Genomic DNA, 25,105 nt, shown 5'->3' on the forward strand with positions numbered 1-25,105 from the left:
TGCCACAGAAATCAGCGGGCATAAAAATCAGATTTAAGGAATTCCCTGGCGGTCCAGTGGTAGGACTCCATGCTTCCACTGCAGAGGGCACGGGTTCGATCCCTGGTCAGGGAACTAGAATCCCACATGACATGTGGCATGGCCAAAAAAAAATCAGATTTTTTTTTTGTTCCTGGAGAGCCCATTGTTAAACATCTGCCAGTACACTGCTGCTTACTTGGTTCTCTGACTTGGGATTTATCGTGACCACAATGGAAGGAAGGCCTGCAGGTTTTTTATGTCAGAGTTGAGTGTTTTTGCAAACACTGTATTACTTCTAATGAGTATCAGATACTCCAGCCTTGTTTGGTTGCCTGTCTCTTATGTGGGCTGCTCAAATTCTAAAACAAACAGGCTCATTCCAATCACACTGGACTTTTGCTTGTGCTTTACTGTAACATGTGTTATCCCATATTCACAATGCTTTATTTCATTCACTTTCGCAGATGCTATATCACTTTGGCACAGGCTTTGGGAATGAACATGGGAGGGGCTCCAGCAGGACCTGCGGGCACTGGCAAAACAGAAACTACGAAAGACATGGGAAGATGCTTGGGAAAATATGTGGTCGTGTTTAACTGCTCAGATCAAATGGATTTCAGGGGGCTAGGAAGGATTTTTAAAGGCAAGTGTCAAACACTTATTTTTGGTGGATTTATTTATATTGCAATTAAATGTTATTTTCTGATAGAAGTCTAAAATGATAGTATCCCACATAACCAAAATTAATATAGGTTAATGCATATGATATTGCCATTTTTCTGGGTCAGAATGGCTGGATATCATCAATTTAATATTGCTCAGTACTATTGCTGGCATTACAGTCCATGAGTTGAATGTGTATTGGATTATGAAAATGGAATCAATTTATTACTGCCTGAAACAATGGTGGAGGAGATGAGATCAGGATAGCAAACTGATTACACATGTGACTTCCCTTCCTGCATTAAATCCTACTGAAATGAAAGATTTTTATTATTTATTTATCTACTTATTTTTGGCCACGCTGTGTGGCTTATGGGATTTTAGTTCCCCTACCAGGGATCGAACCCGGGCCCTCTGCAGTGAGAGCATGGAATCCTAACCACTGGACCACCAGGGAATTCCTGAAAGATTTTTAGAAAGGATGGTAACACTAGAAAACAAGAAGAGGGGGGGCACCAGCAGATGAGAAATTTTGAGAATATCTGGAAAGATAGATAGCAGGTGGTTTCAGATGGACAAAGAAAAAAGATTAGAGAGCACTTCAGTCTTAGAACTCAGTGCTCTGTGGTCTTCTTTTGGTGATCGCATGCAGACCCAAACTTTAAATACTATCTAAATGATCAAATTTACGTCTTTAGCTCAGCCTTACCCTTGAAACTCTGGATTCACATAATACAACTGATATCTACTCCTTGACATCACCACTTAAATATCTAACAGGTCCAGATTCACTGTATCCAAAACCAAACTCCTGGTCTTCCCTCCCTGTATCTACTTCTTCCTCAGCCTTTCCTGACACACTAAACACCCACTCCATTCTTCCAGATACTTACACACAAATCTTTGACTTATCCTTTACAGCTCTCTTTCTCTCATACTCACATCCAACTGTCAGCAAACATTATTAGCTCTACCTTCAAAATACATCCAACACCAGCCACCTTCTATTATCCCCACTGCTGTCATCCTAGTTCATGCCAATCATCATCTCTCACCAGTGCTACTCCAATAAGCCTCCTAATTGGTCTCCCTGAGTTTACCCTTGTGCTCTCCATTCTAATCTCAAAACTGGTTCCTTCCAATTGTAAGTCAGATCATGACACTCTTCTGCTGAAAGCTGGGCACTGGCCTCACTGAGAATAAGAGCCGAAATCCTTACGATGGTCCTGTATTGTTTTATACAGTCACACCTGCTCCTTCCCCATTGCATGGCTGTGACCTTCTGACCTCATCTCCCGATACTGTCCCCTCACTCTCTCTACTACAGCCACTTTGACCTTTGTGATGTTTCCCAAACATCCTGAAGTACACTCCCTCCTCCATATGATTGCTATTCCTGATATTCTTCCCCCAGATATCCATCCACATAGCTCACTTGATAAAGGGCATCCCCAGCAAACATCATACTATTGAAAATTTGAAAGCATTTTCTTTGAGATGAGATATAAGATGAGGATTTCCATTACTATTAGTTCTACTTATCACTGTATTATGTATCCTGCCCAGTTGCAGTAAGGAACAACAACAATAGCGACAACAAAAATACAAAGACTGGAAAGAAAGAAATATAAAATATAGTTATTTACAAATGATTTGGTAGACAGTAAAGAAAATTCAACAAAACTATAGAAAGTCGAATTTAGCAAGTTTACTTGAATATGAAGTCAACACACAAAATAAATTTTATTTTAATTAACCATGCACAAAAAAAAAAAGAAAATGAAAATTTCAGAAAGATATCATTTAGCACATAATTAAGAGAGTGTGGTAGGGGTTGATAAATAGACCAGTGGAATATGGTAGAGAATGCAGAAATAGTCCAGGGACACTTGACATATGGAAAAAGGTGGTATTGAAAACCAGATGAAGAGATAGACTTTGCAATAAGTCATTCTGGTACAATAGATGATTAATATTTAACAAGGGAAATTGGATCCCTATGTATATAAAAATTGGATCCCTATAACGTATAAAAATCAGTTCTGGGGATTAAATGCTTAAATGTGGTAGGCAAAACATATATGGCTTTTAGAAGGTAATAAAGGCAAATATCTTTGTTCTCAGAGTAGAAAGGGACTTTTTATACAAAAATTACAAACTATAGAGAAAAGATTGATACATTTAAACAGGGTAAGAGAATATCCCTTTAATAGATACCATGGGATTGTTCATCCAGCTCCTATCTTTAATTACCTGCCTGTTGGATATATATACATTGTACAGTTCAGATTTGAACTGAGCAGGTCCACTTATACACAGATTTTTTTTTTTTTTAATTTATTTTTTGGCTGCACTGGGTCTTTTTTGCTGTGCACGTGCTTTTCTCTAGTTGCAGCGAGTGGAGGCTACTTTTCCTTGCCGTGTACGGGCTTCTCATTGGGTGGCTTCTCTTGCAGAGCACGGGCTCTAGGTGTGCGGGCTTCAGTAGTTGTGGCCCTCGGGCTCAGTAGTTGTGGCTCTTGGGCTCTAGAGCACAGGCTCAGTAGTTGTGGCACACGGGCTTAGTCTGCGGCATGTGGGATCTTCCTGGACCAGGGCTCAAACCCGCGTGCCCTGCATTGGCAGGTGGGTTCTTAACCACTGCACCACCAGGGAAGCCCTACACAGTTTTTTTTAAACTAAATACATACTACAGTACTACAAGATCTCAGGTTGGTTGAATACCTAGATGTGGAACTATGGATATGGGAGGGCTGACTGCAAAGTTATATATCGATTTTTGACTGTGTGGAATGTCCATGCCCCTAACCCCTGCATTGTTCAAGGGTCAGTTGTGCGTGTGTTGTGTGTATATACATATATATATAATTTTACAGTCTTTTGTGATACATCTCTAAGAAGGAGAAAAAAATAAGCTACAGACTGAGGGAAGATATTTTAACATGTATAGCTGACAAAAGATTAATATCCAGCATTAAGAAAGATTTTCTTCGGACTTCCCTGGCGGTCCAGCGGTTAAGGCTCTGCGCTTGCACTGCAGGGGGCAGGGGTTCAATTCAATCCCTGGTTGGGGAACTAAGATCCCTCATGCCGCATGGCGTGACCAAAAAACAAAAACAAAAAAAAGAAAGAAAAAGAAAGAAGGATTTTCTTCAAATCATTAAGAAATACAAAACAATGATGGGATAGCATTCTCACTCTTGCCAATTGGTAAGAATCGACAAGTCTGACAAACCACTGTTGGCAAGGGTGTGTAGAAACTAACCCTTGGTACTTCTTCTGTGTGTGTAAGTTGGTAGCACTGCTTCAGAGAACAGCAAATAAATCAAATTTATTAATTTGATTGTATTCTGTATATATTGATACTGTATATGTACAGTATTTTATAGATATATAGAAAAATAGATACACACACAACAAATTTTGAACGAGCAAAGTACGTAGCGTTTGTGAATACATGCATAAGAGCAGTAGTTTAAAAACATGCATAGGAACCATTGACATCAAATTCAGGATAGAAGTTACCTCTGGAGAAGGAGGGAGTGTGGATCCAAGAGAGACATACGTGGACTTGAACCGTAGTTCTAATATTTTATTCTTTAGGATGAAATCTGAAGCAAAATTGCTAAGATTTGATAGGTGGGTACATGGGTATTCATTATATTATTCATTATAATTGCCTGTCCTTTAAAAAACATTAAACCCAAAGAATCACTTTTTAATCAAAGAGAAAGTTCTTCTGTGGATCACTCCTGGCTTAAGGGTTGAAGATGGTTGAGAGAAGCAGACTAGAGCACAAGGTAAATCCTAGAATGCCAAAACTATAGCAGAAAGCAGAGAAAAAGAAAAGGAAGTGGCTGTCTCCAGTATTTTTCCTCCGTGTAAAAGGTCTGAAGTGGGAGTCCTGACAAAGATCAGTGCCAGGTGGAGGCTTGTGCCGGAGAGGCAAGCCCTGCACCAGGTCAGACCTCATGCTCCAGACCCAGAGGGTAAGCTCTCCTGCCTCTCTCATCCCTTCCCCCAAATCGCCAGAGGCAGCCATGCATCCTGCAAACAGGAATTTGCATGTGGAATGAGGAAATACACACATATGAAGAGATAACCAAGTATCATAAAATATTTGAAGGCATTAAGGAGGCACTCACAAACAGCAAAGAGACCTACTGACCACTTAACTGATTAATAGAGGAAACCAAAGAAAATGCAAAAGTAACTAAAATTAATGGCTTCAGAGAGATTCAAGAATTTACCACATACAACCAATTAAAGAAAACATAAGCTGCTATGAAAAGAATAACAATTGGAATAATCAGAAATTGAAAATAGAAATTGAGAAAAAACAAAAACAAAAAACCTCTCTTGAGTTGGAATATCTAGTCAAGAGAGTACATTGCAAAAAGAAATGGAAAGTTTGAAAGAAAAATCTAAGGGCCATAGGGATAGATATATAAGTTCCAATATCCACATAATGGAAATTCCCAAAGGAGAGAGAAGAAAAAGTGTGTGTGTGTGTGGGGGGGGGGTAGGTGGGGGGAAGCAATAATAAAAGAAAGAAGAGCATTTCATGCAGTTGAACATAATGAAGGTTTTCATCCTTAGAGAATAGACAGGAGCAATGTTCCCAACATCCAGGTCTTCCTTCGTGCTGGGTTTTGTAAGAAATAAATAAACATCCTTTTGACCATTCTCTCTCTCACCTAGCTTCCTGGCATTTCTCTCATTGCAACAAGAAAGGAACAGAGCGATCTGACCCAGACGGGGCATCCGTTATTTTGTTAATTTCCCCAAATATTATGGCTGCTTCACCCCCATCCCCACTGGAGGTGGCACATCCAGACTGAATCAAATTTTTGTCACCCTTCAGCATCCCTGGTGTAACGATGTGTCTATACTTTCATTTTGGCAGTGTACTATTTTCATTATTTTGGTGATGATGTACAAATAATTAAACCTTTGTATATCACTGGAATTAACTAAGTCTTTGTAAACAGCCAGGTATGAAATTTACATAAATTGTATTTCGATATAAAATTGTTTGAGAGTGCTTTGGAGAAATGATTGCCATCAAGAAGCTATATTACAAAGTAAAACTTATCAGATTAACTGTTTTTCATACCAGGTCTTGCACAGTCAGGTTCTTGGGGCTGTTTTGATGAATTTAACAGAATTGAATTGCCTGTATTATCAGTGGCAGCCCAACAAATTTACATTGTTTTGACAGCAAGAAAAGAGAGAAAAAAACAGTTCATTTTTTCTGATGGTGATTGTGTTGATTTAAATCCAGAATTTGGAATCTTCTTAACAATGGTGAGAACATAGGTTTTATATATTTTTAAATTTTTTATTGAAGTAGTATAGTTGATTTACAATGTTGTATTACTTTCTGGTGTACAGCAAAGTGATTCAGTTTTACATATGTATATATTCTTTTTCATATTATTTTCCATTATAACTTATTATAAGATATTGAATATAGTTCCCTGTGATATACTAGGACCTTGTTTTTATCTATTTTTTTTAAAACATCTTTATTGGAGTATAATTGCTTTACAATGGTGTGTTAGTTTCTGCTTTATAACAAAGTGAATCAGTTATACATATACATATGTTCCCATATCTCTTCCCTTTTGCATCTCCCTCCCTCCCACCCTCCCTATCCCACCCCTCTAGGTGGTCACAAAGCACCAAGCTGATCTCCCTGTGATATGTGGCTGCTTCCCACTAACTATCTATTTTACATTTGGTAGTGTATATATGTCCATGCCACTCTCTCACCCTGTCACATCTTACCACTCCCCCTCCCCATATCCTCAAGTCCATTCTCTAGTAGGTCTGTGTCTTTATTCCCATCTTGCCACTAGGTTCTTCATGACCTTTTTTTTTAATTTTTTCCTTAGATTCCATATATATGTGTTAGCATACTGTATTTGTTTTTCTCTTTCTGACTTACTTCACTCTGTATGACAGACTCCATCCACCTCACTACAAATACCTCCATTTCATTTCTTTTTATGGCTGAGTAATATTCCATTGTATATATGTGCCACATCTTCTTTATCCATTCATCCAATGATGGACACTTAGGTTGCTTCCATGTCCTGGCTATTGTAAATAGAGCTGCAATGAACATTTTGGTACATGACTCTTTTTGAATGATGGTTTTCTCAGGGTATATGCCCAGTAGTGGGATTGCTGGGTCGTATGGTAGTTCTATTTTTAGTTTTTTAAGGAACCTCCATACTGTTCTCCATAGTGGCTGTATCAATTTACATTCCCACCAACAGTGCAAGAGTGCTCCCTATTTTATATATAGTAGTTTGTATCTCTAATCCCAAACTCCTAATTTATCCCTCCCCCACCCCCTTTCCCCTCTGGTAACCATAAATTTATTTTCTATGTCTGTGTGAGTCTGTTTTTGTTTTGTAAATAAGTTCATTTGTATCATATTTTAGATTCCACATATAAGTGATATCATATGATATTTGTCTTTCTCTGTCTGATTTACTTCACTTAGTATGATAATCTCTAGGCCCATCCATGTTTCTGCAAAAGACATTATTTCATTCTTTTCACCTCCTTGGTCAGGTTTATTCCTAAGTATTTTATACTTTTTGATGCGATTTTAAAAGGGATTGAAGAACATAGGTTTTAAATGCAATTTATTGGTTTAATTGTTACAGACTTAAATAAAAGTAAGCATATATTAGTGGGTAAATGACTGACAATCCAGGGGTCAGAGTATAGTCCCTGTTATATGATTTTTTTTTGAGTAGTAAAAATAGTCCAGACAGAAGATAAAATAGTGATATGTTAAAGATAAAAACAGCTACTGTTTATTGAGCACTAATTTTGTGTAAGGGGATGGGCTAAATATTTTATATATTGTATCAGACAGGGGGGAAGCTACAATAACAATCCCCCAAATTTTAGTGGTTTAAAACCTCAAGGATTTATTATTCTCTCATGCCCCATGTCCACTTCGGGTTGATGGTGTCAGGGTGGGGAGGGCAGGGGATGCTTTACACGTCCTTACTCTGGTACTGTCTCAATCGTTACTGGTTGCTGTAGCAAAGGAAAAAGAGAACAAGAAGAATTATGCTCTGGTTCTTAGGGTTTCTGTCCAGAAGTGACACAGGTCACAACCATTGGTTAAAACAATTTACTTGGCCACACCTAACTTTGAAGGGTCAGTGAGGTATAGTCCCGTAGTATTTTGTTTGGCGTATATTTTATAACCAAGACACCCGAGGCTCAGGGAAATTTAAAAAACTTGCTCAAGTCACACAGCTAGTTAGAGAAAGATGTTATTGTCTGTCTAACATCAAAACCTGACTACTTAACCTCTACACTTGGCTTTTCTCTGACACTTAATAAAGGATGATGGAAATGATTTAAAATTTCCAAAATAATTCAACAAGGTCCTATACCAAAGAATTGTAACTAATTCAGTTACGGTGTGATTGAGGGCAGAGCTCTGTGATACAATGTTGTAAAGACAGAAGACCAAAGGCATGAATAAATAGAGGTGTTTATAAATTGGAGAAGTGAAGTTAATGTTGAACTGGTTTTACTTAATGCTTTTAAATGATCTCTATTCTGTTAAGTCTCTAGGTTGCAAGATAATACAAGTACTCTGAGTTTTAAGTGTCCTGAGTGGATAAAGATAAATTATAGGAAGAAAAATCAAAAAATGTTCTAATTTCTGCCAGTTAAGCAGTTGGGGGTAAATATTAATAATCCTGACGTGATCAGTTATAACTCAGGAAATTAGATGAAGAAGTTTACTCAGTGTGATGCTGTGGCTCAGAAGAATTTAAAAGAATCTTAATGTTCCCTTTGGATTAAGAATACTGTTGGAAATATCAATTAGATAATTGCATTAGGCTGTGAATAACTGAGACATGAAAAATAGTGGCTTAACATCTAAGGATGTATTCTCTTAAGATCCTTCAGTATTTCTACACCATCATGGTTTCCATCTTCAAGGCCACCTTATAATCCAAGATGCTACAGAAGCATCTCTGTTGCAGCCAGTTGATTGAATCAACTGCCTTCAAACAGACATCAAGGATATTTCATACACTGTGTCCCTTTGTGACTCACAGTGTAGAATTTAATCACACCAGCTGCAAGGCAGGCTGGGAAATGTGGTTTTAAACCTGGGTGGTGATGCACCCAGCTTGCAACTGGGGTTCTGTGCCTAAGGATGAAAAAAAGGAGTATTGAGAGGCAGCCAGTAATCTTTGTATTCCCAGCACCTAGCAAGTTATCTGGCCTATTGACAGTGTCCAGTAAATGCTCAGGGACTGAAGGTTTCTTCTTGCACTTTCCTAAAATAACTGCCTCCTCTTTGCCTTACTTGCCTTTGAACCCTCTAACCTTTCCCTTGGGACTTTTGGTTCTGACCTGTCCTCAGACTTTTGCTACTTATTAGCTTCCTTTCCACCTCTACTTTTGTCCTTTTCAATGTTTTTCTCAACATTCCTGTCTTTATTTCCCTTCCTCCCCATGTTTTTTGTTTTTTTTTGTATATGGTACTTTGTCAGCCACAGAACTAACTCTATAATTCTGACTGCAAAGGATAATTGAAGAGATGAAATAAAAATTACCTAAGTAAACTGATTAGTATGAAATCCTGAATTTTCCTTCTCTTTAGATAACATATTTTAGATCATAATTACCCCAGTATTTATTCAGTTTTCTTTTCTATTTCCTTTTCTATTTTCTTAATAAATAGATACACAGATACTTAATTTTTGCTACACAGAGTGGTGTGTGTGTGTTGTGCATGTGTGTGACTTTATTAGTATAACGAAAATGGAAATATGTAAGAGGGAATGATGTGACATTAATAAATATGGATGATCCACTACACATTTTTGTGAAAATAGGGACATTTTATGAATCTAATGTTTTTCAATACCCTCTTAGAATCTGACTTAGGGATTTGAAATGTATTTGTATTCATGAAATGAAAATTATATCAACAATTAAAATTAAATAATTTTAATTTTTAGAACCCTGGATATGCTGGGCGCCAGGAACTACCAGAGAACTTAAAAATTCAATTTAGAACTGTTGCTATGATGGTTCCTGATAGACAGGTATGCATCAGGATTTAACAGCATAATACAGTTTATGTTCTTTACCTGTTTTTCACTAAAGTTGAAAAATCTCACTGTATTAATTTTCAGATCATTATGCGAGTTAAACTTGCAAGCTGTGGTTTTCTTGAAAATGTTATCTTGGCTCAAAAGTTTTATGTACTTTACAAACTCTGTGAAGAGCAACTTACTAAACAGGTAACTTTGTATATCTATTTTCCCCCTAGCTGAAAACTTGTTTTTTAACTTTGCAATTTTACCCTGATGCATGCTAATTAGGGAGTTAAAAAATTCCTTGACTCTTTTCTAAAGTATATTTATAATTAATTTGACCTATTAATTACGTATTTTTATTTTATTTTTTTTAAAAAATTATTTATTTATTTAGTTTATTTTTGGCTGCATTGGGCCTTCTTTGCTGTGCACCGGCTTCCTCTAGTTGCGGCGAGCAGGGGCTACTCTTCCTTGCAGTGCACAGGCTTCTCATTGCGGTGGCTTCTCTTGTTGCGGAGCATGGGCTCTAGGGTGCGCGTGCTTCAATAGTTGTGGCTCGCAGGCTCTAGAGCGCAGGCTCAGTAGTTGTGGCGCACGGGCTTAGTTGCTTTGCGACGTGTGGGATCTTCCCGGACCAGGGCTCGAACCCGTGTCCCCTGCGTTGGCAGGTGGATTCTCAACCACTGCGCCACCAGGGAAGCCCCCTAATTACGTATTTTTAAAACTTTCTTAATTTGAAATAATTATAGATTCACAGGAAGTTGCAAAGAAGTGTACAAGAGGTCCTGTGCACTCTTCACCCTGCTTCTCACAGTGTTGACATCTTATAACTATAGTACAATAACCAAACCAGAAGATCAACATTGGTACAATAAACAGAAATTACTAAGACTTCACCAATTTTTCATGCGCTCGTGTGTGTGTGTGTGTGTTTGTGTGTGTGTAGTCCTATGCAAACGTGTAGATTCATGTAACCACCATCACAGCCAACATACACAACTGTTTATCACCACAAGGTTCCCTCCTGCTACCCCTTTATAGCCACACTCACCTCTCTCCCAAATCCCTATAGCCCCTTGTAGCCCTAATATTTTCTACATCTCTATAATTTTGTTATTTCAAGAATATTACATAAAGGGAATCACATAGTATGTAACCTGTTGGTCATGCATTTTAAATGGTTGCCACTCAGACTATCAGACTGTATTGTTCTCAAAAGATGTTTAAGGTGTGAACACTGTATCATACAGCTTGATCTTTCCAGTGGAGTGATCATTTTTCAGTCAAAGGAAAGGCGGGAGAATTGAGCTAATAAAACTTTGCCACTCAGCCACTCCAAAACTATAGTATATAAGTATCAGAATATCTACCTATATGTAATACATAGTGAGTCTACATTTAGAATTTTTCAATTGAATAATCTTTTTTCTTTCTTTTCTCATCTTAGGTTCATTATGACTTTGGGTTGAGAAATATTCTATCTGTACTGAGGACACTTGGATCTCAAAAAAGAGCCAGACCAGAAGATAGTGAATTAAGCACCGTCATGAGAGGACTAAGAGATATGAACCTTTCTAAATTGGTATCTTTCTTCTCTGAATTAATTTCTCTTTTAGGATTTTGACCTGGCTGACAAGTGGGGGTTGGCTCATGTGAAGCTGTTAACATTAAAAATTGCAGGGAAGTGGGACTTCCCTGGCGGTCCAGTGGTTAGGACTCCACGCTTCCACTGCAGGGGGCACAGGTTCAGTCCCTGGTTGGGGACTAAGATGCCACATGCCGTGTGGGCATGGAAAGAAAAAAAAAAATTGCAGGGAAGTTACCACTGAGCTGACCTTTCAGAGGAAGGCAACCCCCCTCCCCCACAAAAAAACCCCATGGCTTTGTATGACCCACATGGGCTGGAAATGCATCCTTTTATCAGTTGTGTGCCATGAAACAGGCTTCATCAGTGGGCTCCAGCCCCCAAATGTCAGTCCATTATTCATAATGTAACACAGATTCTAAATATGAAAATCTGGATTCACAGGGAACCATGAAAGCTTTTTTTGCTTTCTCTGTATGTGACTAGCTTAGCTATGTCTCTCCCAAAACAGCAACACCATTTCTGTTTTCCAAATATGCATTAAAAGTTTGCTGTAGAGGGTATAATAATTATTTCACCGATTTCATGCTTGTCACAATTACAGCCAGGTTGTTTTAAACTGGTTGACGGACAGGTTCATGTGGCTTTTATTCAGGGGCTTCTGTATGCTACGTATCATGTCCATGCCCTGGGAGTACAAGGTTGAGAAAGAAATGGATCTTAGGAGCTCGCATTCTAGTTACAAAACTAACAACTAACATCCGTGTAGTTCATGACTATTACAAAACCTATTCAGGGGTATTGTCTTCTTTGAGTCTTACAGCCACTCTGGGGGATATGGGCGGCTATCGTGCTTATTGCCATTTTCCTTATGGGAGAGGCACGTGTGTAGGACTCACCCATAATCACAGTCAGTTGATAAGCTGGAACAAAAGTCCACGAGACTTTCTGATGGCTAAATCCTCTGCTCCCCCCAGAGTATAGCTCACTGCCTCCATTAATAATGGTACTCCTGAAACTTCTAGACGAGAGTTCCAGAAAGTATCCGGAGACCCTCCCCCACTAGAGAATAAGGAAAAATTCAGAGGGGGTCAGCAGTTGGGCATGGGGTTATCTCGGTATTAAAGATGTGGTAAATAAGGATTGGAGTCCATTTACTCCAACCTGCTGCTTTCAAGAGAGACAGAACGCTGCTCTGATGCAGTTTTCCAGCCAGTGTTGTATGAGCCAGATGTAACCCTGTAACATGCAGGGTTACAGATCTTTTCCTAATTTAAGTGAAGTATTAATACTCTCTTCTCATGGGATTGGGACTATTACTTGCATGTTTTTAAGGTTAGTGCATATACCTGTCTGTGGGAAGCAGAACATTCATAGGATAAAGAAATGAGATCAGACCTTGGAGCAGTAGACTGGAGAAGACCTTGAATGCCAGGGAACTTTGGGTGCAATGCCGTAGGTAACGTGGATTCCGTGGTGGTGTTTGGAAGAAAGTACTAGAGCACACACATGTGGCTAGGAGAGTAATAAAATGGTTCTTTGGGCATGAAGTGATAAGTGCTGTGAGCTTCTGCTACAAGCTTCGTTGTTGACTGAGTGAGTAAATTTGTTCTCTGCCACCTTAGATTGATGAAGATGAACCCCTGTTCCTCAGCTTAATCAATGACCTGTTTCCAGGATTACAACTAGATAGTAATACTTACGTGGAACTGCAAGCTGCAATAACCAACCAGGTTCACCTGGAAGGTTTGATTAACCACCCACCCTGGAATCTCAAACTTGTGCAGGTAAAACATTTTTAATCTGTTATCAGTATGATGCGCAGTGGGAGTTGTTAAAGATTGTCATTTGAAGAGAAGAACTTGTGAAATTAGTCTTACTTAATGTAAACGTTGAAACTAAATTAAAACACATCATTGCAAGAAGAGTCCTCAGTGAGAGGTGTTGGTCCCAGGGATGTTAGTGTAGATTTATACTAATCAAGCAGTTACTGAAGTTACTTACACCTGATGAGGTTAGGTTAGGTGGTAACCAGAATCTCGAGAACAGTTGGGAGGGGATAGTAGGTTATAAAAACGCAGGGAGATGGAATGACCCAGCTGGCTCTTGTGCCAGTCGGGCAGCATCTCCCATAGCTGGGGGCCTTCATAGGGCATGGAGCCTGAGGAATCTGGGGGTGGTACTTTGCTCCTGCTTTGTGTGTGGGCATGTTCACACCTAAACTCAATCCTTTGCCTGTGTCTCTTGGTGTGTTTCTGTCCCTAACATTTCATCCTTGTGACAACCTACCAATGATTTTACCAAGCAGAGCCAAGAAGCTGTAGCAGAGACGCTGAATTAAATCCCCATGAGCTTGATGCATTGGGGGTATTTTCCAGGGCTTTTGGAAAATGAAGGTGCCGAAATTGTGGAGAGTGTTAAAAACTGCATTTGAAAAAGAGCGATTCTTTTTTTAACTTACTCTTCTTGCCACATCGTAAGCAGTTCAAGTGTATGAGACAGATCCAAATCTTACAAGGAAATATATAGGGAAAAGAAATCAAAGTATTTTTCATCATCTATGTTTTGGAAACCATTAAACATTTTTAAAAAATTTCTGGGAAGACATCATTTTACATGTGATATGTATACAGTATATTGAGTACTGAAATCTTAGTCACCTCAGTTGGTGGGGCACTAGAATATTGTGTTTTTATTTAATGTCAAACACATTACTGTTGAGTATAATATGGCCAGTGCCTCTGCTGCTTTTAAACTGTGGATTACAGAGGTAATACATTTCTACCTAATATGTGAGGAGAATAACTCAAATTTTACCTCTGATCAGCTGTGAGACCTTTGAATTGTTATTTTTATTAAAAGAAAAGATAGACAGGATATTGTAATAGACACCGTCCATGTTCTTACTATGTCTCCTTGAATCTCTTTTACCATATCCATGCGCCCCTTCCCCGGCTTCTAACACTGTGATTCCAATCCCACATATATATATACCACTCTCTGCAGGAGGGTTCACCAACCCCACATTTTTTGGCAGGCACAAAGCGCAGGCAGTGCATGGGAGTTTATTTTCGCCTGCTCCCGAAACAACCTTCTTTAGTGAAGGACTTGTGGGTGATGCAGTAGGAAAGTCAAGCTCTCCTGCTTCCAGATGGAACAAACACAGAGGTGTAACTTATGTTCCAGAGTGCCCCGCAGGGCCAGTCTTAAGTCTCCCTGCTACAGGATTTTGTCCTCAATCACACCTTGTTTGACCTCTCCCCATTTTTTCCTGCTTCCCTTACTCCATTAAAAGTTTCCCTGGTGAACACTCATTTGCACAGGAACCCTCACCTCGAGCTGTGCTTCTGGGGAACCAAAAGGCTGGTGCGTGTTTAACTTGGGTCTTGGTTGAGTTGGTTTGTATTGCTGCTTTCCACCACCGGGGGGCAATATCACCACACAAACTGCTCCTTATGCATCAGCAAACTAAAATCACAAGGAACAGTAGATTGAGACCCCAAAACTAGATCCTGAATTAATTATTTCCAAAATGTAATTAAAGTTCCACATTGTCACTACTTTATCACTTATATCGTTTTATAACGTGCTGCTCATTTGCTATCCACCTCTAGTAAAACAAAAAAAAAATTTTGGGGGGGCATATTCTCCTCTTTTAAATAGTGAACAAGTTACTTTAATGAAAAACCTATTTAAATCTTTTAAAATTTCTGCACACAACTTCTATGAATGTCAGCAAGAGACTCATAAGTTACATCTTTCAATTGATTATCTCATTGTGTAGTTATATGAGACGTCTCTGGTACGCCATGGTTTGATGACTCTTGGGCCCAGTGGTTCTGGGAAGACAACCGTTATAACAATCCTGATGAAGGCACTAACAGAATGCGGAAGGCCTCATAGAGAAATGCGAATGAATCCAAAAGCTATTACGGCTCCTCAGATGTTTGGCAGACTGGACACGGCGACCAATGACTGGACAGATGGGATTTTTTCTACTCTGTGGAGAAAAACATTAAAAGCTAAAAAAGGTACACATAAACTCTTTTCTGGTGATCATTCTTTCCCCCTGCCAGTTTACCAATAACACAGTATTGGTTTAATTTTCTGTTTTGATTATCTGCAGGTGAAAAGTGATTTTCTGTTTTCATTATTGGCAGGTGAAAACATCTTCCTCATTTTAGACGGCCCTGTTGATGCCATTTGGATCGAGAACTTAAATTCCGTGTTGGATGACAACAAAACCCTCACACTGGCCAATGGCGATCGCATCCCCATGGCCCCTAACTGTAAGCTTTTGTTTGAAGTCCACAATATTGAGAACGCCTCTCCGGCCACGGTTTCTAGGATGGGCATGGTCTACATCAGCAGCTCTGCTCTCAGCTGGAGGCCAATACTGCAGGTGGGGACGACAGACCCGCAGAAGCGCGTTCAGTGTATTTCCACGTCTCACTCTCTTATAAACAGAGACTCTGTTTCTTTGCTGCAGGCGTGGTTGAAGAAACGTACTATACAGGAAGCTTCTGTATTCCTAAGTCTGTATGATAAAATGTTTGAGGATATATATACATTTATGAAACTGAACCTCAATCCGAAAATGCAACTCTTAGAGTGCAACTATATTGTGCAAGTAAGTATTTTTCTTTGTACATTCACTACTTAGATGTGAGATTCCCCCCCACCCCTACCACTCAGTTGCAGTTTAGAAGTATCTGAAATGGATAATTCACACAGTCCCATCAAAATCTTTTTGTGATGTGGAGGTGAAGGCTCTGAGAAGTTTGATTCCTATTAAAGATCTTATTGACGCTCTTACTGCCATCTCTTCATGAGTTTCACTTCCTAGGGGGGTATTGTCAGGGGAAGAGGAATGAACTGTCTTTCCCACCGTCAAGCTTAGTATAACCTTCCCAGAAAGAGTGTCCAAAAATGAGAGTAGACTAAATAAATAAAGCTGGAAGTTCTACAGAAAAGCACAACAATGAGCTGGTGGCAGGCAGGAAAATTTGGGTGGCAGTCTTGGCTTTGCAAATTTACTATATATATTAGATAGGGAAAACCTTTGAACAATTCTCCAAGTAGTTTGTAGAATTATGTTTTTCCCCCTCTTCTCAGTTTTTCTTGTTAGTCTTTGGAAGAAACAGAACTAATCATAGATTTTTCAGAGGCTCTCCTGATTCTAGTCCATAGGTGATCTCTCATTATCCCATTCTAGTGCTTTGATTCTCTCTTAGTGTGAGGGATGTCAGTCAGGGAGGGTGGGTAGCTTAGAACTGATACATGAGGCCCAAATGTAAGTGCAAATCTTATCTTGAAATAATTTTGTTATGAAAGACAAAGGATGTCTTACTGTAGATACATTTCTTTCTGATGCCATATGGGGTTTGGCACACTTTTTATTAAAGGGGCAAATAAGTGTTTTAGACTTTGCACAGCTTTCTGTCTCAGCCCCTCAGCTCTGCTGTTGCATTGCAAAAGCAGCCAGACACAATGAACGAGTGTTCACTGTGGCAAATAAAACTTTATTTGCCAAACAGGTGGCTGGCCCCTGGGGCACAATTTGCTGAGCCTTACAACATGTTAAAATAAATAAAATCTCTGATCTATAAAATTTGGAATAACCAAACTTTAGAACCAGAAACTACCTTAGGAAACATCTAGTCTAGGCCTTTTGCTTTTGAGATCAGGAAACTGAGACTCAGAGATGTTAGTGGCGTGAGCTGGGGCACCTCCAGATTCCCAGTTTGGTGTCCTTTCTGCTAGATCATGCAGTCTGCCTAAAGCAGAATGGCCTTTCTTCTAAATGCTGCTAGCTGTAGGACACTGATCAAGCAATATCTGGAGATATATTTGTTTTCTTCTCTCTTTCTCTCCTTTTAAATTTATTATCATTTAAAAATGTTTATTTAAAATATCTAAATATAAAACTTTATTTTATTGTATTTTAAATATTTTCAGTCTCTCAATCTTCTGGAAGGTTTAATTCCCTCCAAAGAAGAAGGTGGCATTTCATGTGTCGAACATCTTCATAAATTATTTGTGTTTGCTCTAATGTGGAGTTTAGGAGCCCTTCTGGAATTGGAAAGCAGAGACAAGCTTGAAGCCTTTTTACGAAATCATGAAAGCAAGTTAGACTTACCAGAAATACCTAAGGGCACGAATCAAACCATGTATGAGTTTTATGTTACTGATTATGGTAAGCACAGTGACTTATACCTGAAATAAAATGACATTTTTTTAAATGGGAAAAAGATAAACTCCGTAAGCTCTTCTGTGGGGAAATATTAAACCAATCATGAATAACATAATTGCTAATACCATTTTTAAAGGGCATATATGCAGGGAACAGTAGGATTTTGCATATGGGCCAGGCTGGGAACAGTTATAGAGGCTCTTGACTTCTCCTTCTTTTGCAGTGGTCTCAGTGAAATCTAACATAAATAAGTTAGCAACACTTCTTACAGCATCTATTTTCTCTTGCTTGAAGAGGAAGGGTAGCCGTATAGAGAACACAGATTCTTCATGTTGCAGAGCATAGTAATGCTCGTGAGAGATCAGTCTTAGAACTTCTCTGTTGGAAATGTCAGAATAAGCAGAGAATGAACCAAGCAGATGGGATCCTACTTACACGTAGCAGACTCGGCAAAGTCCAGTGCTGTCACCTCAGCCCCCTAGCCTCCTGTGTGTGGTAGGGCCCAGCTCACCTCTCCCTAAAAGAAACTAACAACTAAATGCACCCTTAAATCTAGCTATGAATTCTCTTAGAATCTAGAGCCAATCCAAAGATGGTTCTTTGAAAAGATCGATAAAATTCGTAAATCTCTTACCAGAGATATCAGGGAAAAAAAAGAGAAGACATAAATTACCATGATTCAGAATGAAAGAGGGAACATTACTACAAGCCCTAAAGATATTAAAAAATCAGTGAATATTAGAAACAATGTTACGAAAATACATTTGACAATGTAGATGAAATGGATAAATTCTCTGACACAAATGACCAAACCTCATCAAGAAGAAATAGATATCCTAAATATCCCTATATCTACTAAAAAATTTTGATTTATAGTTAAAAACCTTCCCACAGAGAAAACTTCAGGCCCAGATGACTTCACTGGTGAAGTACATCAAATTCTTAAGGAAGAAATAATACCAATTCATTCTACATAAACTCTTCCAAAATATAGAAAATGTAAGGAAGAAACACTTCCCATCCCACTTTATAAGGGTTTGTAAGTGCTGTCCTGATACCAAAAACAGAGAAAGACATTAGAAGAAAAGAAAACTATACACCATTATCCCTCAGGAATATTGACACACCTTTCTTAATACAATTTTAAGAAATGAAATTCAATAGTATATAAAAGGATAACATATTGAGTTCCAGTGGGTATTTATTCTAGGGATGGAAGGTTGGATTAGCATTTAAAAACCAGTCAATGTAATTCACTATATTAATAGACTAAAAACCAAACAAATTATATAGTCCTCTGAATCATTGCAGAAAGAGCACTTGGGGACTTCCCTGGTGGTCCAGTGGTAAGACTCTGTGCTCCCAATGCAGGGGGCCTGGGTTCAATCCCTGGTTGGGGAACTAGATCCCACATGCCTGTCGTAACTAAGAGTCCACATGCCACAACTAAGAGTCTGCACGTCGCAACTAAGAAGCTCGCATGCCACAACGAAGGTCCCACATGCCGCAACTAAGACCTGGCATGGCCAAAATAAATAAATAAATAAATAAATATTTTTTTAAAAAAGCATTTGATGAAATTTAACATCCTTCCATGATAAAACAGTACACTAGGAATAGAAACTTTATCATTCTGATAAAGAACATCTGCAAAAAAGCTAACATTATACTTAATGGTGAAAGACTGAATACTTTCTTCCCAAGATCAGGAACAAGACAAGAATATTCCTTTCTCACCACTTCTATTAGACATTGTACTAAAGGTTCTAGCCAGTGCAATAAGGCAGTAAATAAATAAACATGAACAAACAAATGAAATACCTATAGATTGGAAAAGAACAAGTAAATCTCTCGTTATTTGCAGGTAATATAACCATCCTCGAAAAAATTAGAACTAGTAAATGAGTTTATCAAGGTCACAGAATGAAAGAACAATATATAATAATAATTTGTATTTCTACATGCTCACAACAAATTGGAAATTGAAATTTTAATATACCATTTAAAATAGCATTAAAAAAATGAAATATATAGGGATAAATTTAACAAAATATGTGTAAGATTTGTATACTGAAAACCACAAAATTGCTGAGAGAAATTAAAGAAGTCCTAAATAAATGGAAAGATAAATCACGTTTACAAATCAGAAAACTCAGTATTGTTAAGATGTTATTTCTCTCCAAATTGATCTATAGATTCTGTGCAATCATAGTGAAAATCCCAATAGACTTTTTTTGGTTGAAATTTATAACTGAATTATAAAATTTTATGCAAATGCAAAGGATTTAGGATAACCAAATCAATTTTTAAAAAACAAAGTTGGAGCACTCATACATCCTGATTTCATTAAAATTAAAATTAAAATCTATTTTAAAGTCACTATGAAAATAAAATTCCCATTCCAGCCACAGAATGGGAAGAAATGTTTGAAAAATATATATCTGATAAAAGAATTTTATCCAGAATACATAAAGAACTCTTGCAATTCAATAATAAGTGGACAGCCAATCCAAATTTTTTAAATAGGCAATAATTTTAAATAGATGCTACACCAAAGAAGATTTATGAATGGTGAAAAAAGCACATGAAAAAATATTCAACATGATTGGTCATCAGGGAAATGCAAATCATTACACAGCCACTAGAATGACTAAAGTCTAATTAATTTAATGGCTAAAATTAAAAGGTTAATAATACCAAATATTGGAGAGAATGTGGAACAAGTGGAGCTCTCACATCCAGTAGCATATCCACTTTGCTAACTACACAATGGTACACAATATACAGCCACTTTGAAAAACACTTTGGCAGTTTCTTAGAAGTTAAACATGCACTTAACCATAGAACTCCATAATTTGCAAGGAAAGTTGAAATTGAGGTTATTCCCCCAGTGATGAATGTTTGCTTTGCTACTATCAAATGTGTGCTCCTCTGCTCTCTTTCCATGCATTCTGTATACACAGTAACTTTTTTGGTACAATTCTGAATCATGGTATCTTTTGGAAGATCTTTAAAATGGCAGTTAAATTCAAGAATGCAATACCAACAATGCAAGTCATTCAATTTAAATGGCAACCGTATGAACATCTCTCATCAAGTTTGCATAGCCAGCAGCGATTCTGACATAATAGATTGAAAGGAGGTTCCAGAGATGATAAAATGTAAATAAAATATTTTTCTTAGAATTGATGAAATGCACTTACAATAATTATTATAACAATAATATCAGTCAGTAAATTAGCAGTGACTATAAGTTAGGAATTTGGGCACATTATTAACACTAGTTTTAGGGCCAGGTTTATTTTTTCCCATTTCTCATGGCAAACATCCTATGTCCAGTAATCTACAATCCTTTTTTTGGTCTTTCCCATCCTTTTAGTTAATGTGGTTTTCCTACTAGATACTAAACATATCATTGGTTGTAATTCCATTTCAGACCAAGAGCTCTCTAGATAAATAATTAGCAATTTAAAGCTGACTTTGTAAAGAGGCAAAAACAAATTTAAATTATCAAATGCCACATACATTAGATAAGCAGATATGTTAACGTGTTTTACAAAAATGTTTTAAATGTTTATATATTTCTGTTAATTGGTTATAGCACTTGTGTTTTGTATTGAGATAACTTCTGAAGAATGCAGTTTTATTAAGATCAGTTTTAATTATTGTATAGGTGATTGGGAGCATTGGAGTAAGAAACTTCAGCCATATTATTATCCAACTGACAGTGTTCCAGAATATTCATCAATTTTGGTTCCAAATGTTGACAATGTTAGAACAAATTTTTTGGTAGACACCATTGCAAAACAGCATAAAGTAAGTTTGATAGTTTTGTCGACTGAAAAAAAAATGCACAACCTAAAAGTCGAGAGTTATGTTTTATATGGTGGACATTCTTAGGACTTCAAGCCTGGGACACAGCATCTCAGATAGCACTGAGAAAAATGTTCCAAAGAGACAAGGCGGGTGGGGAGAAGCCAGAATATACAGAAGTTTTTGCAACAGAAGACCAGGTAGATGGAACATCAAAGAATTACTGTTAATGAAAAAAAGCCCAGATATCTCAAGTTATGGAATTTAGCGCTTTTCTGGGTATGGGAAGATGCAAGAGTCTGGGCTCACTGAAATCATCCCTTTGGTATGCACCTCAGCTATCTGGGGCCAGTATCCTGTGTTTTCTCTTCCTGAGTCTCCTCAGGGTGCACCGTCTGGGTGGCTGTAATGTAATGGCTTGATGGCTGCAACATCCTTGTTTACTGATATGGCAGGCAATATTTTAGTTTTCAGTTTCTTAGATGATTGCAAACCATGTAAGAAACACATCCCTTTTTACAACTATTGGTGGAAAAATTAAAGTACAAGGGGCCAGAGGTGGTGTCATTTCAGGGAAACCTGTTTGGTAAAGGAACTCCAGGTCCCAAGATTCACTCCAACTCAATCTTCCCTGAAATGCTGACTTCCAGCGTGCTAAGGAAAGTGGGTATCTGCTTACAAAGTCCTTCCCATGGTTAAGTGACTGCTCACCCACACTTTCTTCCAGCACTTTTATAGCATATATTTTACATTTAAATCTTTAATTCCACTAGGATTTACTTTGATGTAGGTCTAATTCTTAAAAGTCATCAAAAATTAGTTGTATTAGTTTATAGAATGAAAGAATGGCTACTAGAACCTTAATATATTTAAAACTAAACATCTTATAACACCTTTCAACATGATTATCCTACGATTGCAGGCTGTTTTACTCACGGGGGAGCAGGGAACTGCAAAAACTGTAATGATTAAGGCCTATTTGAAAAAATATGACCCTGAAATACAGTTATCTAAAAGTCTAAACTTTTCATCTGCCACAGAACCAATGATGTTTCAGGTAAAACCCATCACTTGCTGTAGTCATTATCGTATTAAATATATTAAGTGGTTGATACAATAAAATCTGTATGCAAATAAAACATTGATATATATATATAGTTGTCCCTCAGTATCCATGGGGGATTAGTGCCAGGATCCCTGCTGGTATCAAAATCTGTGGATGCTCTAGTCCCTTACATAAAATGGGTAGCGTCTGCATATAACCTGTGCACATCCTTCCGTATACTCCAAAATAATCTCTAGATTCCTTACAATACCTAGTACAATGTAAATTCTACGTAAATAGTTGTAAATGCAATGTAAGTGCTATGTAAATAGTTTCCAGTGTGAGACAAATTCAAGTTTTGCTTTTTGGAACTTGCTGGGATTTTTTTTTCCAAATACTTTTGATGGAAGTTGGTTGAATCCAAGGATGTGGAAGCCATGGATATGAAGGACTGACTGTATATATATATATATATATATATCTCAAAAGAATTGGTGTTGAAGTTGGCATTCAGCTGTTTAACCTTCCTAAGGCTGACACGGAGGCCAAATCCAAATAGCATGTTTTGGCCTAATACTGAAGCTGAAGCTGAACATTGGAGTGTCTTTTAATATAAATTAATGATTAATATTGCAACTTATTTTTTAAAGTTTGCAATATTTATTTTAATAACAATATTTACACATATTAAACAAATAAGTCAATTATATTCTACTCTGAAAAGCATGTTCATCACTTTTAGAAATAGATTGAAATGTAATGCATAAGACAGACCATTTCCTTTTCTCTAGAGAACAATTGAAAGCTATGTGGATAAGAGGATGGGAAGCACATATGGGCCACCCGGAGGCAGAAAAATGACTATATTTATTGATGATATTAATATGCCCGTGATTAATGAATGGGGAGATCAGGTAGGACTAAAATATCTCATGTAGATTATATTTAATCAGTATTCTTAGTTATATATGAAAAGATCAATAACTGTCACTTTTTTAAGCCTAGTAACAATTCTCAGTCTTTTTTGGCTTCTTGGTTATAGATGACATTCTTCCTTCTTGAAATCCCTATATGCTTTCCCCTAACACTCCCTTCTGCCTCTCTGGCTGCTTGATTTCAATGTGCTTTCTGGCTTCTTTCTTCCTTTCCCCAGGGTTTTATCTTTGTTCTCTGATTTCCCACTCTATATACTCTCTCCCAGGAGTACCTGAAGTTTAGAAAACACTTTTTTTTTTTTTTTTAGCTGTGCCGCACGGTAGACGGGATCTTAGTTCCCTCACCAGGGATTGAACCCGTGCCCCTGCAGTAGAAGCACAGAGTCCTCACCACTGGACCACCAGGGAATTCCCAGAAAACAATTAAAAAAAAAAACCCAAAACTCTGCCATGCACCACTGTCCTACTTGTGATCGTCTGTCATCCCCAGACTCACTCCCCTTAGAGGACCTCACAGTTGCTGCCAGGGTTCTGCCTGTTCCTGATGGGATCCCCAACACGTCCTCCCACCACCGTCTACTGCCTCATCAACACCATTCATCTAGAGCCCACCAGGACCCGTCACATCCCTTCCACCCTTTATCCTGGTTCACCTCAGCCATCACCAGGATGTCAGGACTCCCAGGTCTGTCCGTGCTCATCCTGACACTAATCCCTATCAGTTCTGCTTGGCCCTTGTCTGGCCTCATCTCCTACTTTCCCCACTCCTGAAAACTTTCTGTGTGCCCTTGGCAGCCATGGTTCATCCACAAAATCCCCTGTAAATTCAGCTTCTTCTCTGAGCTTTTCCCTCACCTTCTTGCTCTAATGGAAACCCAGGATGCTGCTTTCCCTGCAGACTTCTCACCTGGAGGTGAGGGAGACGTCCTTCTCTGTTCTCATTGCCCTCTTCCCTGAAAACCTATCACTCTGACCTCACACCCACATGTTGTTGCAGTCATCTTGGACCCTTGGGTCACACCCGTCCCTCCCCGAAGATTTCAGTCCCCGGATGACCGTTACTCTCTCCAGGGCTGTCCCAGTCTGCAGGGCCAGCTTCATGGTGTGCACAGTGTGCCAGTGTGCCATTGCAGAGGGATTCGCACTTCAGAGGAACTTGCACGTGGTTTAATGCTCTGCTGTCACTGTCTTGAAATTCCTAATAATGATTTTTGAATAAAGACGCTTGAATTTTCATTTTGTCCTGAGCCTCACAAATTATGCAGCCAGTCCTGCCTGTCATAATTCTCAGTGATGCCAAACAATATCTACATACATGATCTTGACCTCTTAGTTCCTTGACCTCAACTCCTCCAATGATCATGTCTTCCACTCCTTCTGAACTTACTCATTCATGCAGTCGTACCCTACACCTTGTCATTATCAGTAACTGTGATCCCTTCATTATCTCAGTTTCAAGCGTTTTATTCTCTGATCACCATGTCCACACTCTGTAGCTCATTCCCTCTACTACCCAGACTACAGATGGAGCTACCAGCCATTGTTCCTACCATCATTAAATTCTCCTTCATTTCTTCTCATTTCCTCGCTTCCTTCCTTTCCAGCTAAAATTCCATAATCCATCATTATAATCACAGTAGCATGCACCCTCTACTCATCTGTGAAAGCCTTAACCACATTAAATCCTTGTTAAGCCTCTTTGCTCACCAGCCACCTGCACCTATGCAGCCAAACTTGGCTGGAGAAAAACAC

At 38.3% G+C, this 25,105-nt stretch overlaps 1 protein-coding gene across 1 annotated transcript in view; it reads left to right on the plus strand.

Moving 5' to 3' along the window:
* DNAH8 (dynein axonemal heavy chain 8) overlaps positions 1-25,105 on the plus strand; it is a 329,846-nt gene that overhangs the window by 143,965 nt on the left and 160,776 nt on the right. The window contains exons 44-56 of the mRNA XM_082347906.1: positions 486-664; positions 5,804-5,991; positions 9,702-9,788; positions 9,879-9,986; positions 11,230-11,364; positions 12,993-13,154; positions 15,152-15,398; positions 15,528-15,769; positions 15,857-15,997; positions 17,326-17,563; positions 21,234-21,376; positions 22,296-22,430; positions 23,210-23,332. Coding sequence (XP_082204032.1) covers positions 486-664; positions 5,804-5,991; positions 9,702-9,788; positions 9,879-9,986; positions 11,230-11,364; positions 12,993-13,154; positions 15,152-15,398; positions 15,528-15,769; positions 15,857-15,997; positions 17,326-17,563; positions 21,234-21,376; positions 22,296-22,430; positions 23,210-23,332 — 2,128 coding nt within the window. The remainder of the gene's footprint in view (positions 1-485; positions 665-5,803; positions 5,992-9,701; positions 9,789-9,878; positions 9,987-11,229; positions 11,365-12,992; positions 13,155-15,151; positions 15,399-15,527; positions 15,770-15,856; positions 15,998-17,325; positions 17,564-21,233; positions 21,377-22,295; positions 22,431-23,209; positions 23,333-25,105) is intronic.

Source organism: Balaenoptera borealis (assembly GCF_965194805.1).
Source record: "Balaenoptera borealis genome assembly, chromosome: 12".
Taxonomy (NCBI): Eukaryota; Metazoa; Chordata; class Mammalia; order Artiodactyla; family Balaenopteridae; genus Balaenoptera; species Balaenoptera borealis.